This window comes from Carassius carassius, chromosome 22 (genome assembly GCF_963082965.1).
Source record: "Carassius carassius chromosome 22, fCarCar2.1, whole genome shotgun sequence".
Classification (NCBI taxonomy): Eukaryota; Metazoa; Chordata; class Actinopteri; order Cypriniformes; family Cyprinidae; genus Carassius; species Carassius carassius.
The window spans coordinates 4,867,894-4,887,371 of NC_081776.1; the positions used below are offsets into that span (position 1 = coordinate 4,867,894).

At 38.9% G+C, this 19,478-nt stretch overlaps 1 protein-coding gene across 7 annotated transcripts in view; it reads left to right on the forward strand.

The window, feature by feature from the left end:
- LOC132098748 (ELKS/Rab6-interacting/CAST family member 1-like) overlaps nucleotides 1–19,478 on the forward strand; it is a 201,058-nt gene that overhangs the window by 63,414 nt on the left and 118,166 nt on the right. For 4 of the 7 annotated variants that reach the window (XM_059504906.1, XM_059504907.1, XM_059504909.1 and 1 more), the window contains 3 exons: nucleotides 432–572; nucleotides 5,082–5,275; nucleotides 14,786–14,921. In XM_059504906.1, the coding sequence (XP_059360889.1) occupies nucleotides 432–572; nucleotides 5,082–5,275; nucleotides 14,786–14,921 (471 nt within the window). Of the gene's footprint in view, nucleotides 1–431; nucleotides 573–1,721; nucleotides 1,758–5,081; nucleotides 5,276–14,785; nucleotides 14,922–19,478 lie in introns of all 7 variants that reach the window. The other 3 variants (XM_059504904.1, XM_059504905.1, XM_059504908.1) reach the window with 1 other exon arrangement.

Sequence of the window (19,478 nt, forward strand, 5' to 3'; positions counted from 1 at the left end):
CATGCTGATTTGGAACAGCATGAGGGTGAATAAATGAGTTTTTAAATTGGAGTGAACTGTCTCTTTAAATGTTTTTGTTTCTAAACCAAGTCCAGATTTTTTGATCCAATCTGATTTGAGTTTGTATACAAATGTGCATTTAAAAAAAAAAAAAAAAAAAACTGTCACATGGCAATTTTTCTTGGCTCCTCGTGCTTCCTGATGTTGAATTTGGCTCAAAACTGTCTGGCTGTGGTTCCAATCCGCATATTTACATGTGTTTGTGCTCAGGTTATTTCAATGCAATCAGGGACTGTGGCATGACATTAACAAAGTCTCGTCCTGCTTCTCATTAGCCTTTCTTCCCCCTGCCTGAATCTGATCGTCTGCACTCAGAGGTACATTGTTCAATAAGTGCTCTCTGATTTAACCTTCCTTTCCTTCGCCCTCAGGCCTCTCTGTTGGACCTGAAGGAGCACGCCTCGTCCCTGGCCTCCTCTGGACTGAAGAAGGACTCCAAGCTGAAGAGTCTCGAAATCGCGCTTGAGCAGAAGAAAGAGGAATACACCAAACTTGATAGTCAACTCAAGAAGGTATGCAGACACTTATCACAGCATCACAGCTAGCAAATACACTGGGTCTTGTCAGCTAAGCAGTTGAGAAAGCATAACAAGCCATTACAATGACTGGCACGCCGTTAGCGCTTAGCTGACAGCACTTAATACAATGACAGTGAACTGAATGTTCGCTCAAGTGCATTTCACCTGTCGAGTTTTCCTCTGTCGAGTGCTGGTGGGGGAAGATATTAGCTCAGCTTCAGACCTGAGCGAGACTACGGTCAACATAGGCCTCTACCTTCAACAACAGCATCCTAAATAAATCAGAATCTTATATTTGACTCATTTGAAACACTTCAACAGCGCAATTATGTTAACAGGCACTCAAATGCAAGTGAGAAAAGATATTCAACAATCGTTTAAAGTTCACTCCAGTAGAGTTTGATCAAATACTATAGATTTACAAAGACTCTCAAAGTCAACTCAAATACTTATGAATGGGAGAAAGTGCAATGCACCATATACTGTAGCAGAATAATCCTGCTTTTTTAATAGAAGATGTGTGCTTTTTAACGCAATCTGAGCATAAGAAACAACATTTATGGGATCGTTCATGTCACATTCTTTTGCTAATTTGAAATGTTATTTATTTGTGAGGGTGGAAAGCAGATTTTGATCATTCCGGATTTATTTATATAGGATGTGGGCTAGGATGCTTGAAATAGATGGCCACCAGGTGAACAGACTTTCCCTGAAAGGGACGTTGGTCTGATGTTAGCATTTTGCTTATTCTAATATAAGTACAGCACTTTCCAGCAGTTTCATGTAGAGATATAACGTGCATCCTTATTCCTAATCATCTCAAGTCTCTTCTTTTTGTAGCTCATGCTACTTTATACCACCATAAGTGATGTTCTGACACTGCTTGATACTCCAACCATGTCTGTGACTTCCCTTCTCTTCAACATTTGTTTACACACTCCTCTAATTCTGTCTTTTCTTGTCTTTTTTTTCATCCTGCCTTTTTGTCTCCTTTGTTGTCTCCTGAATATCAAATATTTCTCACACAAAAAAAAACATTATCATTACTTTGTTTATCACTAGATTCTGTTTTCTTCCCCAACACCTCTGTGTTTTTCTTTCTTTCTTTCTTTCTTTCTTTCTTTCTTTCTTTCTTTCCGAAAGCGCTTTGAGCACATGTCAGGCCATCCCTTCAATCTTGTAAGTGCATCTCAGTGTGAAAAGCCTCCCTTAGCAGTGCTAGCATATGTGTGCATGTATGTGTAACTAATAAATGTGTGAGAGGAGCTTTGCTTGCATGAGCTCGAGGCTTATCTCAAGTTTAGTTTTGTGTGTATGTGAGATAGAGAGGATATGCTGGCGGAGTCTCTGAGTAGTCTGAGATTTGCTTGCATGAGATCTTTCCTTATCTATAGCTTGAGTGATGATCTTGAGTGGCTTGACGTTGCTCCTCAGCGGAGCTTGGATTTAGTGGCGTGTTTGTAAGCTGATATGTGTCGCATTGAGCTGTGTCAGTATGGTGTGCACGTGCCTTTACAGATGCTACACTTTTAAAGTGGCCAAGCTTAGTTTTTAGTTAGGATAGTTGTATTAAATTTCCGGTCAAAAATTTAATTGTCATTATTTTCTCACTATCTTGTCATTCCATATCAGTATGATGATTTTCATTTATTTATATATTTATAACATTTTTGACTTAGATTTTTTTTAAACTTAAAATAAAATATACTGAAATTATATACATGTATGTATAAAAACTTAGCTGTAATGGCATTTGGTGTCATCTACATCTTTGTGCTAAAAAGAAGATTATCAGCTTTTCAATGAATTAAAACTTAAATTCAGTCTGCCCTTATTTCACAAGTCTTGAAATGCAGTGCATGTGTCTTATAGACCACTTTGATGGTGCTTTTATAATGATTTTTTAAATAGTGTTTTTGTGCATTTTGAAGCTTGACAGTCTGTCTTTTTGTTTGTGGAAAAGAGCAGCATAAACACTCTTCAAAAGTTTTACAGAACAATGAAAGTCGAAGAAGTTTGGAACAACATGACTGAGTAAATGATGAAAGCTTGAATTAAATAATTCCCTTAAATATTCTTACTTTTAAGTGCTCATAGGCTTTGTGCCTCTCTGTATGTAGGCGATTGTGCTTGTTTTTTTTTTTTTAGACTGCAATCTGTGCAAGTACATTTAGTTCTGCATGGTGATTCTGAGCTCTCATATGAACGGATCACCTTCATACTCACATTCAGAGCTCTTTGCAAGGCTCAATGAGAAGGTCTGGGTCCCATCGTCAGTTCCAAGAGTAATGAAATCTCTGGCAGTGTGTGTGCATCTGTGTTCGCACAGGGTCTCATATAAAAGCAGTGCAAGTGAAAACCCGCTGACAGCTCGGTGGGTGTCTGCTGTGATTGGATGAGACAGAAAGGGGCGGAAGACTCCATTGTCCCCGCATGACCATCAGGAGTGTATGAAGATGGAGGTGTCAGCGCGGCTCATGAAATGAGAACAGACATGCCAGAACATCCAACGGTCTACGTTACTCAAACCAGCCAAGAGTCCAGTGCACTTCCTCAACTACTTCAAAACTCTTTTATATCCCCTGCTGTGCACACATGCACTTTTATATCATTCAACACCAAGATGTTTTCTCGCAAGAACATTTATAGGTCAAGAAAGTCAGCATAAATGCAGATAAACTGCAAATGTGTGCTGTTTTCACACAGCCTCTCTTTTATTTTGCCCAGCCAAACAGTCACAGGCACAAACACATTATTAAACAACGTTATTAAACCGCATTTCCTACAAGCCCCCGTTTGGTGCTGGGATATTGGTTGTTCCTTTGAAAGATGGTGCTGTATGGATTGACCACTCTGGCTTTCCATATACCAACAAGCTTCAATGGAGCTTACAAGCAGACACTTGCTAATAACTGTACACATGCTAGTTTTTCTGTTGTTCAAAGTAAACATCTGTGTTTGTATTGAGAACGGGTTTGTTATTGGTCCTGAACACATGCTTTTCTTATGTGATCAGACGACTAAACAGACGTATTCCAAGAATACGGTGCACTTTGCTTTAAACACATTGATATCTATATTCCTGCTTTAAGTGTTGGATATAGGATGGGTGAATTTAAATTTTTTTTATTTTGCTATTGTCATTTAATTAATAGTTACAGGATTTACTTTTTTTCCCCTTCTTGTTATTAAACTAACCAGAATTTATACCTAAAATTTTAGTAACCGGGTTGGAAAATGAATAGAAAATAAACAACTCAAATTATATAAAATTTTTAGTTGTATATTTTTGTTACAATTTTCTGACGGTTAAGCACCTCCTTTCACTTACTAATTTTTGAAAAAGAAAATAAATAATTAGATCATTTTAATGTTGTAGACCCTGTTCATGAAAAGTGCCTTGTACTGACAGATTTGTTTTTGCTCCGCCCTCTTTCTGACACATTCTTGATGCTAATTGCACATTAAATGCATGTATCGTGTGTTTTCATATACAAACTTTCATTTCTCTGCCAGACGTAGTCTTTTACATGAACTCGTATGCACCAGCTGGTTGCATTCACAGATGACAAACTCTTGGCGGTCAGAGTGGAAACGTACTCAACTTCAGGCTGAGACTTTAATAAAGCTAATTAGCGGGCCTAAACGTCACCTGCAAATGTTATTCTCAATGAACCAGAACAGTCCTCTTTCACAAAGTGCCAGTCTGAAGAGACCTTGGATGCCAGACTCTTTGCTGTATTTTTTTTTAATACCAGCAATGCAGCAGGTTTCTAGTGAGGAAAAAGTTTGTTTAACTTTTTTTATGCCTGTTTAGTTTTGTAACCATATTTTGGATACATTCAGGCTATCATGTCCTCTGCATTTAGACGTGGTTTGTACACATTTATGTGCTTGTAGTCATGGTGTAAATGACACGTTGCTACTGTGTCCTCAACTCGTAAAGCCTGCACTGTGTTTGTTTTCACAGCAGTATATTTGCAGCAGGAAGACACCTGTGTCCTTTTAGAGGACTTTTTATAAAAGAAACATTACAGCTGACTCCTTTAATTGTCCAGGGGAATTAACTGATTTAATTTTCATTTGAGGAGGCCCTTGACCCGGCACTTTAGATGGCTGAAAAGTCACTAATTATTTTGATGACTTCAGCATGATTGTGTTTCAATGTGTTCCTGTAATGAGAGCATATCCTGTTGTGATGTCATGGGGGAGCTTACGCAGAGACTGCAGGTGAGAGTCGAGTGTCTGAGTTCTCAAAACAGCCCACAGACACACACACATACCCATGACAGTGGTCTGACCGCTGACAGTTTGTCTATGAAGGGCTGAAGTATTTATTTATATTTATTCGTTTTATTCATCTTTATTATTGTTATCACCTTAATTGATGAATTCATTTTAATTTATAAATGTATTATTATTTAAATTTATAATTATATTATCCATTATACATTTTGACTTGGTTGTGGTTTCCTCCTGGGACTCTATGTTTGGTCCCCACAGGCTCAGTCTGTCGCGGTTGAGGCTCAGGCAAATGCAGGACTGTCGGAGCGCATTGCCACACTCGAGCAGGAGGTGGCGCGTTACAAGGAGGATGCTGGGAAGGCACAGGCAGAAGTGGACCGGCTCCTGGAAATCCTCAGAGAGATGGAGAATGAGAAGAACGACAAGGATCGCAAGATCAGTGAGCTGGAGAGGTACACTAACACACACATTTATTCTTAATGTAGACATACTGTAGACTTCTTTTATGTAGTAACAATTGACTGAGATAAACCCTTTAAACATAATTATATCATTTATGAATGTGTTTTCCTACTGATGATATCTGCAAAGGAAGGTTCTTCTGTCAGATTTAGGTCACTTAATAAAACCCTCAAATGAATGGATACTTGCAACCTCTTACTCTGTGTTTATTTGATCATGTTTGGTGCTACGTATGTGATCTTCAGTTCAAAATTCAGTTTATCTTGTATTTAGCCCAATATTTTTACATTTTTCATTTATTCAACTTCCACAATTTATTTTCCATTCTCCATCTTCCATAAAGATTTTTTTATTTCCGTGTTTCCACTTCAGGATTCATGATTGCCTGCTGAAATAAAGGCAACAATACCAGTCTTTCTACAGTGTACTGAGTATTAAAACAACCCTAGTGTAGATGTACCTATTTCTATATCGCTACTAACAGATAAGTCACAACTTCAGTCCAAAATAGTGCACTTGCTTCTTTGGTTTGTATCTGTGGAGTCCACAAAACCATGGGGTGTCCCGTTTGTCATTGTATAGTTCAATTACGTGCACATAAGTGGCCAGTATGACCCCTCAACATTTTTGTTTATTGAGAACCGCTCAGGGATTGCTGTTTGGGGCAAGAATGTTCTCGCCCACTCAGTCATCTCTTATTCTCCATTTATTTTGCCGTAAGACCAGAAATGGGTTGTGTAACTTTGGAGGGCAACTTCAGCACTTATCCCAAAGCATTATGGGATGCTGCCATTGTCTTTAAGCATATCTGGTAGATTTATTGCAAGCATCGATTTAGTTGTAGTTTCCAACACATTGCTCTGATCCCAAAGTATGTTCTGTGTCTGTAGACATGGAGAATTGAGTTGAAAAGAGCTCCAACTTTATGGATTGCACACCTTCAAATGCATGTCTGCTCCTCCCAAAGCATTTTTCTGGATATTTTTCACTTTATGTCCATGGTGTAAACGTCCATTTTTGGCCTGTTTAATTGGACTAATTAATGGAAGGGAAATATAGACCTTCTCTCATCTTGGCTTTCATAAATAAAAAAATAGAAGATGAATTATTGAAATAGGGCTTGAGTGTAAACAGGAGAATGTGAGGAAGAGTCTGGTCTGGTGGTGAAGAGTCGTGGAGGTCATGGATGTTGATGTTGTACATTTACAGTCGTGCACTACTCCTTTTCACCCTTCGTCAGGCCTTTCAAAGCTGCGGTTGGAGGCCTGACAGGGATATCTATTTGCTCGAAGGCCGTTGGATACTAGAAGTGTTTTGAGGTGGATTTCTGTCGATTCATAAATATTCATCTGACTTGCATTGAATGTCTGATGCTTTCTTAACAGAGCTGTGTTAGGAGAGGATGAGGCTAAAACAAACTCCATATGCTTGGCTCGATGTTATCATTCATGTCAAACGAGAGAAGATTTCTGAAATAAACACCAGCCACAATCACTAACCGTGCCGCTCATAGCTAATTACCGCTGAGAGTCAAGTTATGTTCTCAAAACACACCAGGGAGTGCGGTCCTCAAAAACCTCCAATTGTTCTCTCTGTGCCGTAGTTTTCCAGACAGTTATTTAGACAGATCCTCTTCTGTTAGCGCCTGTGTCTTTAATCAAGACGTGAGTGAGGGGTAGAAGAGATGCGTTGTATTCAGAGTGAGTCTGGATTACCTTTCTCACTCAGAGATGGAGAAGCCAAAGCTCCTCTTGTTGCAGATCAGCTGTGCGGAGGCAGTCCTTGTTCGAAAATGCCTTCAAAGTCACAGAAAAATGGCAGAGGTTGAATTGGGGCATTGGGGTATTTATTTCATACATTCAGCAGCAGTAAATTTTCAGGTAATTATTGAGGATAGTAAGGCTCAGTGTTTGAGAGGGAGCTAAAATGGGAGGGTGAGCTAGAATAGATTTGTGGCAATGAAATAGAGGTAAAACAAATGAAAAAAGCACAACAGAAGCACTATTTGTAAGGATTGTGAAGCGGACTCTCTATATAATGTTCCTTTGCATTTTGGGTAAGAATCAGTTAATGTTATGGAAATGTATACATTTAACATTAAAATAATAAAAATGTAAATTAATGTCGAAACAGAAGCAGTACAGAGCAGAATGTCTTTAGTATTTTATTATTTTACCATTTTATCAATTTCATTTTTAAAGCCCCTTTTATACAATTTCTCTGCAAATTTTATAAGGATAATTGGAAATAAATGGTACAATAAATCTGCATAATAATATAATAAATTTTGAATCCATTCACAGCCTTACTAAAGATGCATCTGTTTTATTTCTTATTTTTTTGTGGCCTGTGAGATTGCATGTCACATTGTCAGGTTCTGCCATCATCTCTCTGATTTAATTTTTCCATTCACTATTCATTTATCAGTCATAAAGTCTACATCAAGTACACAAGTCTACATGCAAAGTCTCATGCACTGTTAACTCTTTTTGTCTTGCCCAGCTATCCAAGTTAACCTTCAGTATCTCATGCTGTGTGGTGTATTTTCACCTCTACTGTATTTCTCTTTCTTCCTCTGCATTTCTTCTCACTGGAATGCTGTCTACTTCCCAGTCTGCTTTCAAGGTCAGTATGGCTGCTTTCCTCGCCTGCACTTCCTTTCCACTGCAAATCAACTTCTTTGTTATAACACACAAACTATATGCTGCTTTACCAGGGCCTGCTCTGTAAATCATTTTAAGGATGGTTTGAATGATCTGGGACCTGTGTTTTTGAGGGGCCAGTTTGGGGAAAACTGTATCCGCTAGGCTAGACATGAGGAAAATAATTCAGCGGTTGATTGTAGTGTGGTGGTGCCCTTGGGCGATGCACTTAACCCCAATTTGCTCTTGTTGCCTCCATCACTCCCCTTGGACTTGCTTCTAAAGTTTCAATTGAAAAAAGAGAAATTGCTCTGACATAAATTGATTAAAGGTTCAAAAGAAGGAATGAGGAAACCTGGGAAGGTCAAGTAGGCGCTACAAGCATATCTTATTAATGCATGCTAGCTTACCTGTGAGCTCTGTTGAGACAGAGTTCAGAAGAAAAAAAAGAAAGGAAGTGGGAAAAGAATGTAGGAGAGCCCTTGCAGAACTTCTAATTGGAGCATAAAGAATCTCCATCATTCATTTTCTCTCCAGCGGTGTTGAAAAACTTGCCTCTTCTGCCAGCGCACCGACGATACAGACCTGTCCCGCTACAGCCGGGATCTCAGCGCTTGGCTTGTTTATCATGGTTATTATTTGCATCTCTTTTTAATTTGGTCTGGAACAGAGACTTGTCAAGCTGTTTTATTTTTTCTGCTCTTGTAGCTCCACTAGAAAACAAGCCGAATGTTACGGGAGCACTTGACAGAACTGTCATTCTCTCTCTCTCTCTCGATCTCTTTCTTGCTCATCCCTCTTCTCCTCCTCTTTGTTTTTTTTTGGCTTTTTTGATTTATTCTCTGGAACTCAGCAATACAACAAACAGGGCCAATTTGATATCTCCCCCAGATGAAGGGGTGCGGCATTATGAAAAGGAATCCATGTAATTCTGAAATGAATTTTCCCTAGTGTTACGCATTTGCTGCTGAGCTCCATTTCTTAAATCATGAATGCTTCCTGTCATTTTTTTTCTTTATTTTTGTTATTATTTTTACAATATTTTAATTATTTTTCTTTAGTATTTTATGAGCTTAAGTTTAGCATAGAGTATGTTTAGAATCTTTGTCTTTTTAATACGTAGTAATATATTTCATAATATATTTTGTCATTCCTCCCTCTGTTTTTCCTCTCTCTTCCACTTTCTCTGTTTGTGTAATTTAAGTTACCGTTACTCATTCTGGAGAAGTAGAAGGCTGTATTTCTGGGTTTTGTCTCATTACTGCAAGAGGTTGTTCTACTGTGCTGGTCTGCCGCTGTCAGTTCCTCCGGCAGGTGAAGGCCACAATCCCACACAGACAGGGAGGTCTGCTTCTCTGGGCCTGTCGATGAGGGCATACGATCCGGTCGACTCGGAGAACACGTCCGCCTGTCTGTTGTCTCTGTGTGCTTTCCAGTTAGCTTTGGCTAGCCTGGCCTAAGGCTCAACCGCATGATTAACTATATTAGTCAAGGGCCGGAGGGAATTGCACAGGACGGTACGTAACAATCGTGGGGACACCCTGTCGTGCACCTGGCCGCAAAACCTTTTCAGAAGCCAAAGTCTATTAGGCTCGAAAAGTTTGCACTCACCACAGATGGAACTGTGAATATAAGCCCTGCTATCAAGCAGCAGCTCTTGCCAGCTCTGCTCCACCTGCTGCTAGAGAAATGGCAACAGTCAGCGAAGAACCCACATTTCCTGACTTTTATTAGTCCTGAGCTCACGGACATATCCTGAACAGCAGGAAGGAGATATCCGGCCAATATAAAGACACAATTGACATTAAAGGATGACTTCGAGAGGGATGAGGGATGAAGTAAACACAGATTCTCAAACAGTCTTTGATGTCATTCCACTCCGTTCTGTGCTGGTCAGACAGGTTGGGGTTGCGATAAACAGAAAGGTTTTTGTCCTTACTCAACCTTTTTGCCGTTCATCCCATCCTGGACTGTTAGTGTGGGCACACTTATGTTCAATTCCATCAGCACAGTTGAACAGAAAAAGAAAAATGACATTTAAAAATGGGCCCAAAATGCTTGGATGAAAACACTGCATGGTAACCATCTCCAGCCTTCTGCGTTGTGCAGCCTGCTCATAAATGCACGTTGGCTCTGTGACATAAGACGCCTTTCTGTTTTCTACCCGGAATTCCTCCTAAAAAGCATGATGGATTTATTTCTTCAGCATCGATTTCCTTGTGCATTCATCTCCAAATCACACCCAATTTCACCATTGGGTCTTGTTTTATGTTATTAAGTGTCAGGTGCAATTGGACTTTGGAATAACGTTTGCTTTAATGCCCGCCGTGCCTCATTTCTCCAGTTAAGTGACCGCAGAATGTCATTGTTTAGAAATGTAGGTTCATATTATTTTGAGAAAGGAAATATTGAAAAAGCGAACATTTTATAAAGAGTCATTTTGAGAGCTTGTGCATTTTGGGTTGCTTTGTTTTTTCTAGCTTGACCTTGCAGTGGTGGTCATTCAACAGCATCATGGCTTTGGATGTCGGCAAGGACTTGTCCTTCCCTAGGGCACAATCTGGCCGGTTGAAAAGGCCTTTTTTTAGTTTTTGAGATTTTAGAGGTGTTAACTAGATGCATGTTTCAAGGACTTAATTATGCAGAAGTTTAGAACATCTTTATAGCCGAAAGTTAGCGAACTTTCTGATGTTTGCTCACACACTTCAGTCGATATCTTGAGAATTTCAAAGTGCTTTCAAGCCTTACCATGTAAACATTGCCTGGAGCTGTCTTGTAAATGAATTATTAATTTTATGATCTGGACCAAAATAATGAATGACTATTTTTGATCATACTTCAGGGGTTGAGCTCCATGAACATAAGATTCCTTAAAAAGCATTAGGTTAGACTGGAGTGTAGATGTTACGTTTTGATGTATAATTAGTGTTTTTCCTCTAGACAACATAAAAATTGTGCTGAAAGATTATTTTCTTTTTCTCCCACCCTGTCATAGACCTATTTAGCTGTTTTAAATTTTTTTTTTCACTCATATTCATGTTGCTTCTCGCATTGGTTGAATCCACATTGACACCCAAATATGGTACAGTTTTCCTAGTATTGATAATATGGCTGCTCATAAAACATAAAGCTCAGTACAGAGAGGAGGAAGATGACAGGGTCACCTATGTGATCCAGAGTTTTATTTAGAGGAAAGGAAAATGGTGGCATTGGAAAAAAATGAAATAATGAAGGCCTTTAAATGGGCTCTCTGCACTTGAACACTTGTGTAGCTGTGTTCACTAAACAGAGATGTTTCCATTTAGGTTTGTGTGAACCCAGAGTGATAGCTTGAGAGTGAGAGGTCCTGTATTTATTCTTCTTTTTTTACCATATTGTTCAAAAGGTTGGTAAAAGTAATCTCTTAAACTCAACGATGCTGCATTCATTTGTTCAGTAAATATTGCGACATAATGTTACTGTTTAAAATAATTGTTATCTATCTGAATATATTTGAAAATGTAATTTATTTCTGTAATGGCAAAGCTGAATTTTCAGAATCAATACTTCAGACATGCTGCTTAAGAAGCATATTCTTTAGTATTATCAATGTTAGAAAAAAATGTTGTTGCTTAATATTTTTCTGTTACTCATAATTCTTTGATAAATGGTTAAAAAAAACAGCATTTATTTTGAATCAAAGGAATCTTTTGAAATCAACATTCGATTTAATCTGACGGGATGGGCTAGATTAGATTGCCATCATTACTTATAGCCATAGTGAGCTCGCTGGAAATATTGCCATGCATGCTAGTAATAACTGCCTAGAAAAGCCTATCTTTCAACTAGGTTTATGAATTGCTTTTGTTATACACTGTACCTGCATTATCCTACCCTTTTATCACAGCATATCAAAAATACCAGAACGACTGGCAAATTACATCTGAGTTAGATGTTGCCGTTCCTCTTTATTGTTGTAGAAGTGTTTCCTCTATGAACTCTGTGAAATAAGGTTACCTATCCCATCACATCGGAGCCCAAATGGAGACATATAAACATATAATCAAAACCCTGAATAAAGGGCTGGCGCTCAATGCATAAAAACAGTCAGATGCTTATTGCAAGTGTAGTGGAGCCAAGCAGATGGCTTGGCCTCTTCTGGAAACACCAAATAGGAACATTCCAGTATATTTATGACCTGTTACACAAACTCCCTTGAGCGCACATACACAAAGTCTTTATTTTTACTTTGTTATACGGTCGTGTTATCTTGAAGAAGTTTTTTTTTTTTTTTGACAACACAGCACATTTTGTCTGATGTTTCCAGAATGGACTTGAAATTTATTTGCGGTGCTTTTTTTTATAGACTTTTAATAGCTATCAAATTAGCAGTGTTGAGGAAACTGCTTTGGAACTGCAACTTGTTAAGATGCTCATAAAATAGTTAAACTACAGCCAAGCTACACTTAGAGGAATAGTAGTGCTAGTACTATTAACTAAAAATAGCTTCTTGAGAAAAAAAAATCTTTCTGGAAGTATAATTGTCAGATGTTAGTACTTAATTCTGCAATTAGACCATTTATCCGGGACAAAACTTTAGAACGAACTAGAAAATGCGTTTATATAATGGAGCTGAAAACATTGTTTAAATAGATATTTTAGTTTTAAACGGATTGGTGAATCATTTAAATGAATCAGTTGTTTGTTTAAATCAGTGAATTGTTTAAATAAATCAGTGAATCGTTTATTTAATCAGTGAATCGTTTATTTATATGAACCATGTGAATGAACAGATTCGTAAAATTGAATCCGATTTCCCAATGCAACATTTGAGAGAGAGGACAAAGTTCACTCTGCTGTAAAATTGCGGGCGCAGTGATGAAAATAACAGCGATGGAGCCGTTTGTCATGCTACACCGCTGCTTATTGGTATGTCCGCACTGTTTTGAAACAGCTGATGTGCTGTGGTCAGGTTAGTAGAATGCTACTTTTAGTTATTTACACCCTAATGGTGCAACAGAATCAAGGAGCTATTGTGTTTTTGTTAGCCTCAAGACCCGATTTCTGTTTGTGTTTGCAGAAATGTATGATTCTAACATATTGCAAACAACAGTGGATGGAATAGTAGTAGACTTTGTCTCTCCATCGCCTGCCCTCTGTCAACACTTCTTATGATCCTCACATTGAAGAGACATGCGTTCACATACAGTAAAGAGAAGAAAAGAAAACCTTGGGAACCTTCTGAAAAGATGGAGAAACGCTCACACCAGTTGCTCAGTATGTCACCAGGCTAACTCGATCTCCAAACCTTTGAATGGCAGCTGCTAGCAGAGTTGTACTAGTATCTGCAATAGGAGCCAGAAGACTCCAGCTTTCCTCTGGTACTTTCACACAGAGACTCCACTGTGCTCAGGACAGCTCATCCAGAAGAATGATCAGGTTCTAGTGGCGCAGTATTTTGGCCCATTTTCACCAAGCCTTGTTCAGCGTCACCTTGTATAGTGATCACACTTTGAAAGCTCCCTTGTGATTTTTACTCCAAAGCACCTTGGTGCCACTTTCCTGGCACACGTAAATGTGGCTTGTCATATCCCATAAGCCCCCTTAATAACTCTTCAATTACCTTCCCATATTGTGTGTCTTGGGCAATGCTCTGTGGTATCAAGCGGGTGCTGAGGGAGGTCTTTCCACAACGCTGTGTTATTACTCATTTAAAGACATTGGTGTTGGCATAGTCAGTGTTACATCTGTTCTCTAGGGCAGAGGTGCAGTTTTTCCCTTTTTTTAAAATCAAGTCAAGATGCTGAACCGTAAACTATCCTGGTCGACATGCTGCCAGTGTGCAATACACCGACAGCGGCCACGTAAACAGGAAAACTCTGATACTCATTGGGGCCGAGTCACCGCAGCATCTAGACCTGTTGGTACGACACTTCTCAGAAATGAAAACGGCTTGAGTGCTCTTTTAATTTATTCATTCCTTCCTTTTTGGTATTGCTTTGTGTTCCTGTGGGTTTCCATGCCACAGCAAATGGAAGAGGGAAAAGGATAATGAGAAAAATCCCAGAGCTCAAACACAAACATACTGTCTTTCATTTGTAGCACAGCTTGATCTGTGGAGATCAGTCCTGCTCCCTTTTGTTGTCTTTTATAATAAGCTAGACCACTTTTGGCTTTTCTGATTGACCCTTTTGTTTGTACTTCAATGCTTATATGTGTGTAAAAGAAGAAAAAACTGTAAAACACTCTTTGAGGAAGAGATTTTGGATTCTTCTTGTGGCCTGGTAATATTAGTTGGCATTTCATTTTATATTTTCTGGTTTCACCCATTCCTAATTAAAATATTTAAAATTAAATTTGCTTTTTCAAATTTAAATCAATTCAAATTTAAATACAGTCAGCCTGTGTCTTATTTCATCATACAGAATGCCACATCGTATTTATTTTATTTTATTGTATTTTTTTATTTAACTTAATTTAATATTTTATTTAATTTAGTTAAATTTTGACCCATTCCTAATTATATACGAAGCTTGATTTTCAGATTAAAATTACTTTAAATATACAGTAGGCATGTAATCTGATTTCATCAAACATAATGCAACATTACAACATTATTAAGATTCTTCTGAATAGAATAATGCATATTCTGTTTTCAAAAATAGTAAGTGAAACATTATGCATTATTTCATAATGTGCACAGTATACTTTCTGCAAACCTTTTGGCAATGCTACAGTAGCTGCTGAAAAGGTGCTATACGGTTAGTTATCAAAGACTTGAACACACTTGTTCCTCTCTCCGCATGTTTCCAGTATCCGTCCACCTCATAATGTTCATCTGTGCATGTCTGACTGAAATATGTTGGTGTGTCCTCGCAGGCAAATGAAAGACCAAAGCAAGAAGGTTGCCAACCTGAAGCACAAAGAGCAGGTGGAGAAGAACAGGAACGCTCAGCTGATGGAAGAGGCTCGTAAGCGAGAGGATAATATCAACATGAGTTCTCAACAGATCAAGGTAAACCCACATGATGTTTGTGTACATTAATCACAGTTACAATTGCATACGGTTCATGAGTCTGTTCCAGATCAGACCTTACTCATGTGATGTGGCCTGATTGAAATGCAGGATGAATCCCTATGCCTTGTAATGGATTTCAGGCAAAGGTTTTACACACATAACCACTGAAATCTGGCAAGAGCCTTGGTCCTAACATTGAAACTTAACCCATAATGAGACCTATCAATCTTTTAAGAGGGTCATAGTCCCCCAAAAACCATGAGTTATACACAATGGCTCGATCTTTTGTGCAGTGTTTAAAGGTTTTCCTTTAAAGCTGTCTAGAAATGCGTCTCCTCAGAGCGATCCATCTTCTGATTATATAAGTTTGGATGTCAGCTCTGGTTCCTCATTTGAGAATTGCTGGGATGTTTCTCAGGTAAAGAGCGAGCTCATGTTTCCCTCATCCAGACCACATTCACACACATCCTGACCTCTTGTCATCCTCTCATTGTGAGCTTTGGATTTTGGGAAATGATAAAAGGAGCGAAAAATTGAACAATGAAATAAGACACAGTTGTAGTGCAACCGCAGGAACTGTTGTTGAATTTATGGCTCTGCGATATTGAAGCAGAAGCGTCGATATCCAGGTATCATCGTATTTATTTTAAGCTGATTTGCAAATACAAACTACCTCATGTAGGCTGATGTAACTTTCATCATATTGACTATTTTTGTGGTGGTCGTTCCCGCCCTTCGGGAGTGAGGGTTCGAATAGAAAGCCAGAATCAGCAGTTAATGTCTGTGAGAATCTCAGCGCAAAAAGTCCCACTTTTTATGGAGGGGCTGTTTTTCCTCTTTGCCGTAGACCTCTAGACAACAATGCCGCAGCGGCCCTCCCTTTGTTGTGGTTTCTGGTGTTTTTCCTGGCCTTCGGTTTGTTCTTTCGATCATTCTCCATTTTCACATTTTCCTTGTTCTGTGTCATGCGTTTTATGTTTTCGTTCGAGTTCATAAGCTCTTTTTCTGACAGCAGGATTGATGTGCTATTGGACTTCGACCTGTAGTACCCGGTAACTGGTGCGTCAGTGTGTGCATGAGCATGAGTACGTGTTGCGGTCAAAGAGTCCTCATTTATGACTTCAGGGCCCCAGCTTCCTCCATGGGGTCACGTTGCCATGAGCCCATATTATGGCTTGCACTCCCCCATTCGAAGCACCCTGATGGGGCTGCATCGAGGGCCTCGTCTGGAAGCGGCAACAGCTGCTTCTTTCAGCCAAGACCATGAACCACCACCTTCCCCCACAGGCACGTCACGATCTGGCCTTGAGGCCCTGAGACTCCAGATCAGGCGAACCCCGAGCTGATCTCCACATGCTATTGGACGCGTCAGGCGGGTTTGGAAGGGAAACCAATTGTTGTTGATGATTTGGTATATGGTTACGGTGGTCTCGCTCCAATCTGTTGGTCAGGGTGAGCTGAGAGAGAGGTTAGTCCAGGACACTAGAGCGATCCTCTCTTTCTCTCTCTGACCCGGTGCTAAAAATGGCTTTTTTTAATCAATTAAGAAGGTTTCCATTGGAGCCCAGAGGTGGGATGTGTGGTGGTCGGTTATGGTTGAGAACAAGAGCCATACAAACTTATTCGGAATAGCAACTGTTGACATTGGAGAAGACTAGATGGTCAGAAAGGAAGGACTCTCGCTTCTATTTATTTCTTTATTTTTCTGCTGGTGGCGTTGTGCTGCTTCCACATGATTTGATCCAATCATTCTTCTAATTAGTGGTGCTTTCTTAGGCAAGCATCACTGTAACTTTGAACAAACCCGTAGACCTTATTATTAAACTTTGTAGTGTAATGCATGCTATTGACATGATTCATACCTCAAATTGTGCTTTAGTTGAACTGGTCTTAACGCAAAGAAAGTTGAACTGAAATTGGAATGGCAGTAAGTGGAAATGACCGAATTGCAATTCAAAGAAATACAACACAATTCATTTGCAATTATTTGTATCGTAAAAAGCGCTATACAATTAAACTTGAATTTAATTTAATTTAATTGAACGCAGGGAATGTATTCTGGGAAATAAGTGTGTTTAGCAAATCTGTTTGACTGTCGGTCCTATAAAAGCAAACTTCATTACTTGAAAACAAAACACGGACCAACTTTCATTTTAAAATTTCTTAAAAATTGTAAAATAATTTTTTAACAATACATATTACGGTTCTATGAAATTCTAAGAATTTTTTATTCAGTTTGTTCCTACTTCAGATTAAACTCTTTTTCAAATTTCAAATGAAATCATTTTGAATTATTTTTTTAATTGCTCATTGTTAAATAACCTCAACTCTAACCTTGGGCGACTACTAACAAAAAACCCTATAAACCACTTACACTAGTATATCAGATAGCAACATGATATTCACTACTTTGCTAAGTCTTGGAAGTGACTTTTTGATGGGTTAGAATCAAAATGTCAATGTCTGGTTAATTAAGTTTTGCTGTTAGTTTCCATAGGATGAACAAATGGGGCGCATACGCTGCATATGCAGAGAATTGCAATGCAAGAGAAGGTCTTTGATCAACGCCTCTCAAGACTTGAGAGCGTGACTTTATCCTCTTCTGAATCATCCCTATCCTTTTACATTCATCTCTCTAGCCTGATAAAACTGGAGATGGGTTTTTATAGGCCTCAACATCTCTTCAGCGCTAGAGACTTTTTCTGCCGGATACATAGTTCCCAGACGTACAATACGTACTGAGTCATCAACCCCCCCCCCGCTAATAAAATATCATCAGCCTGAAGAAATCAAGACTTTCGTTGGGAAGCAGGATGGAGTAAGACAGCGGGGGGAGAAAAGATGACATTATAATGAAGCCCAGTAAATACCTGTTTTACTGCGTGGTTGAGCCTGTTCTCTTTTACTGCAGTCTTACTGAATGCAGCCCCAAATGCTCTGACTCCCAGCATGCCCTGTGACCAGAAGGCCCACTGAATCCCAATCTCCACCTTGACCAGCCTTCACCAAAGACAGATATAAAGGAAAAATTGAAAGAGAGAGCTCTAAAGAAAATAGAAAGGTCAAAGAACTGAAAGGTACATCCAGTCAATAGGCTTCACTTCAGAAAGGGTGAACATATTCTGCCACATACTTTGTGCAATCATCAAAGCAAGCTCAGAAAAGGGTTTCCCCACAGGTGCAATGTGTGCACTACTCATGAGAAGCCATTAGACTGACGCCAGAGCACCACACATTGTGAATAGCAGTTGTAAGCCATAGGTCTTCTGTTTATAAGTCTCCCAGACTCTTTTATGTTTGGCACAATGTGCTCTCGTGTGGTTGGAAACATCAGCACTCAAATGCCGAAAGCTTAGAGTGACACCTTTTAGTGTGCAATTGTGGAACAGTATTTTATAACATTTAGCGAGTTAGGGATCATGCTGCTAAGTGCTCTTACAAGCACTGGTGGTCTTTTATGTTTTGCATGTAAATTTGTGCACGGTTAAGAAATCCTGAATTTACAAAATTTGTACTTTTGGTTGATTTAGTGTCATGATTTAATTTTATTCTATTTTATTTTCATTCCTTAATGTATGATAGAAAAAGAAATAGATAAAATCTAGAGAAACTAGTTAACCTCAGTAATCAACCATCCTGACTCATTTCTAATTATAAATTAGACACATTTATGTGAAGATTTATGTAACGGGTACACATATGCAATCATGCAGCTCCTCATTGGTCTTGCTGCTTGTGTTCGGCAAATTTGCAGGTGACACACTGGAGTTAATAAACCAAAGTGCTGAAGGCGAATCGCAGGTTTATGGTCCTTTTAAACACGCAGATATAAAAGAGTCAAACAGGAACCTTTTATGACTCGGTGGCCTGCCGACACTGCTTTTGTGAGGGGGAATGTATTACTGTCCCTGAGGGGGGAGGCCTAAATGTCATTTTCTCAATCGGCCATAACAGACTGGTTGCAGTGCAACATCCAGGATCCATGAGGTAGCTACAGTTGGCACAGGACAGTTTTAGGAAATGTGATTCAGTTCAACGAATGAGCAAACCTGGTTTGCTAGGTTTAGCTGGTGTTTTTATTTTATTGTTTTTTTGCTTTGTTTTGAGCTTTTGTTTTTGTTCAGTTTGTTCCTATTTCAAATTAAACTCTTTTTCCTTGTTTTGCTATTATTTTAAATGTTTCTTTATGAAGTTTTTGACATGCTGAATTCGAAAATCACATTTATCACAAATACCTTTTGTGTATAATTAACAATGCATATGAAAACAAAAAAAAATGTTGACATTTTATACAAGCTAAGACACTGCTTTTGTGAGGGGGAATGTATTATTGTCCCTGAGGGGGGAGGCCTAAATGTAATTTTCTCAACCGGCCATAACGGACTGGTTGCAGTGCAACATCCAGGATCCATGAGGTGGCTACAGTTGGCACAGGACAGTTTTAGGAAATGTGATTCAGTTCAATGAATGAGCAAACCTGGTTTGCTAGGTTTAGCTGGTGTTTTTATTTTATTATGTTTTTGCTTTGTTTTGAGCTTTTGTTTAGGTTTTTTG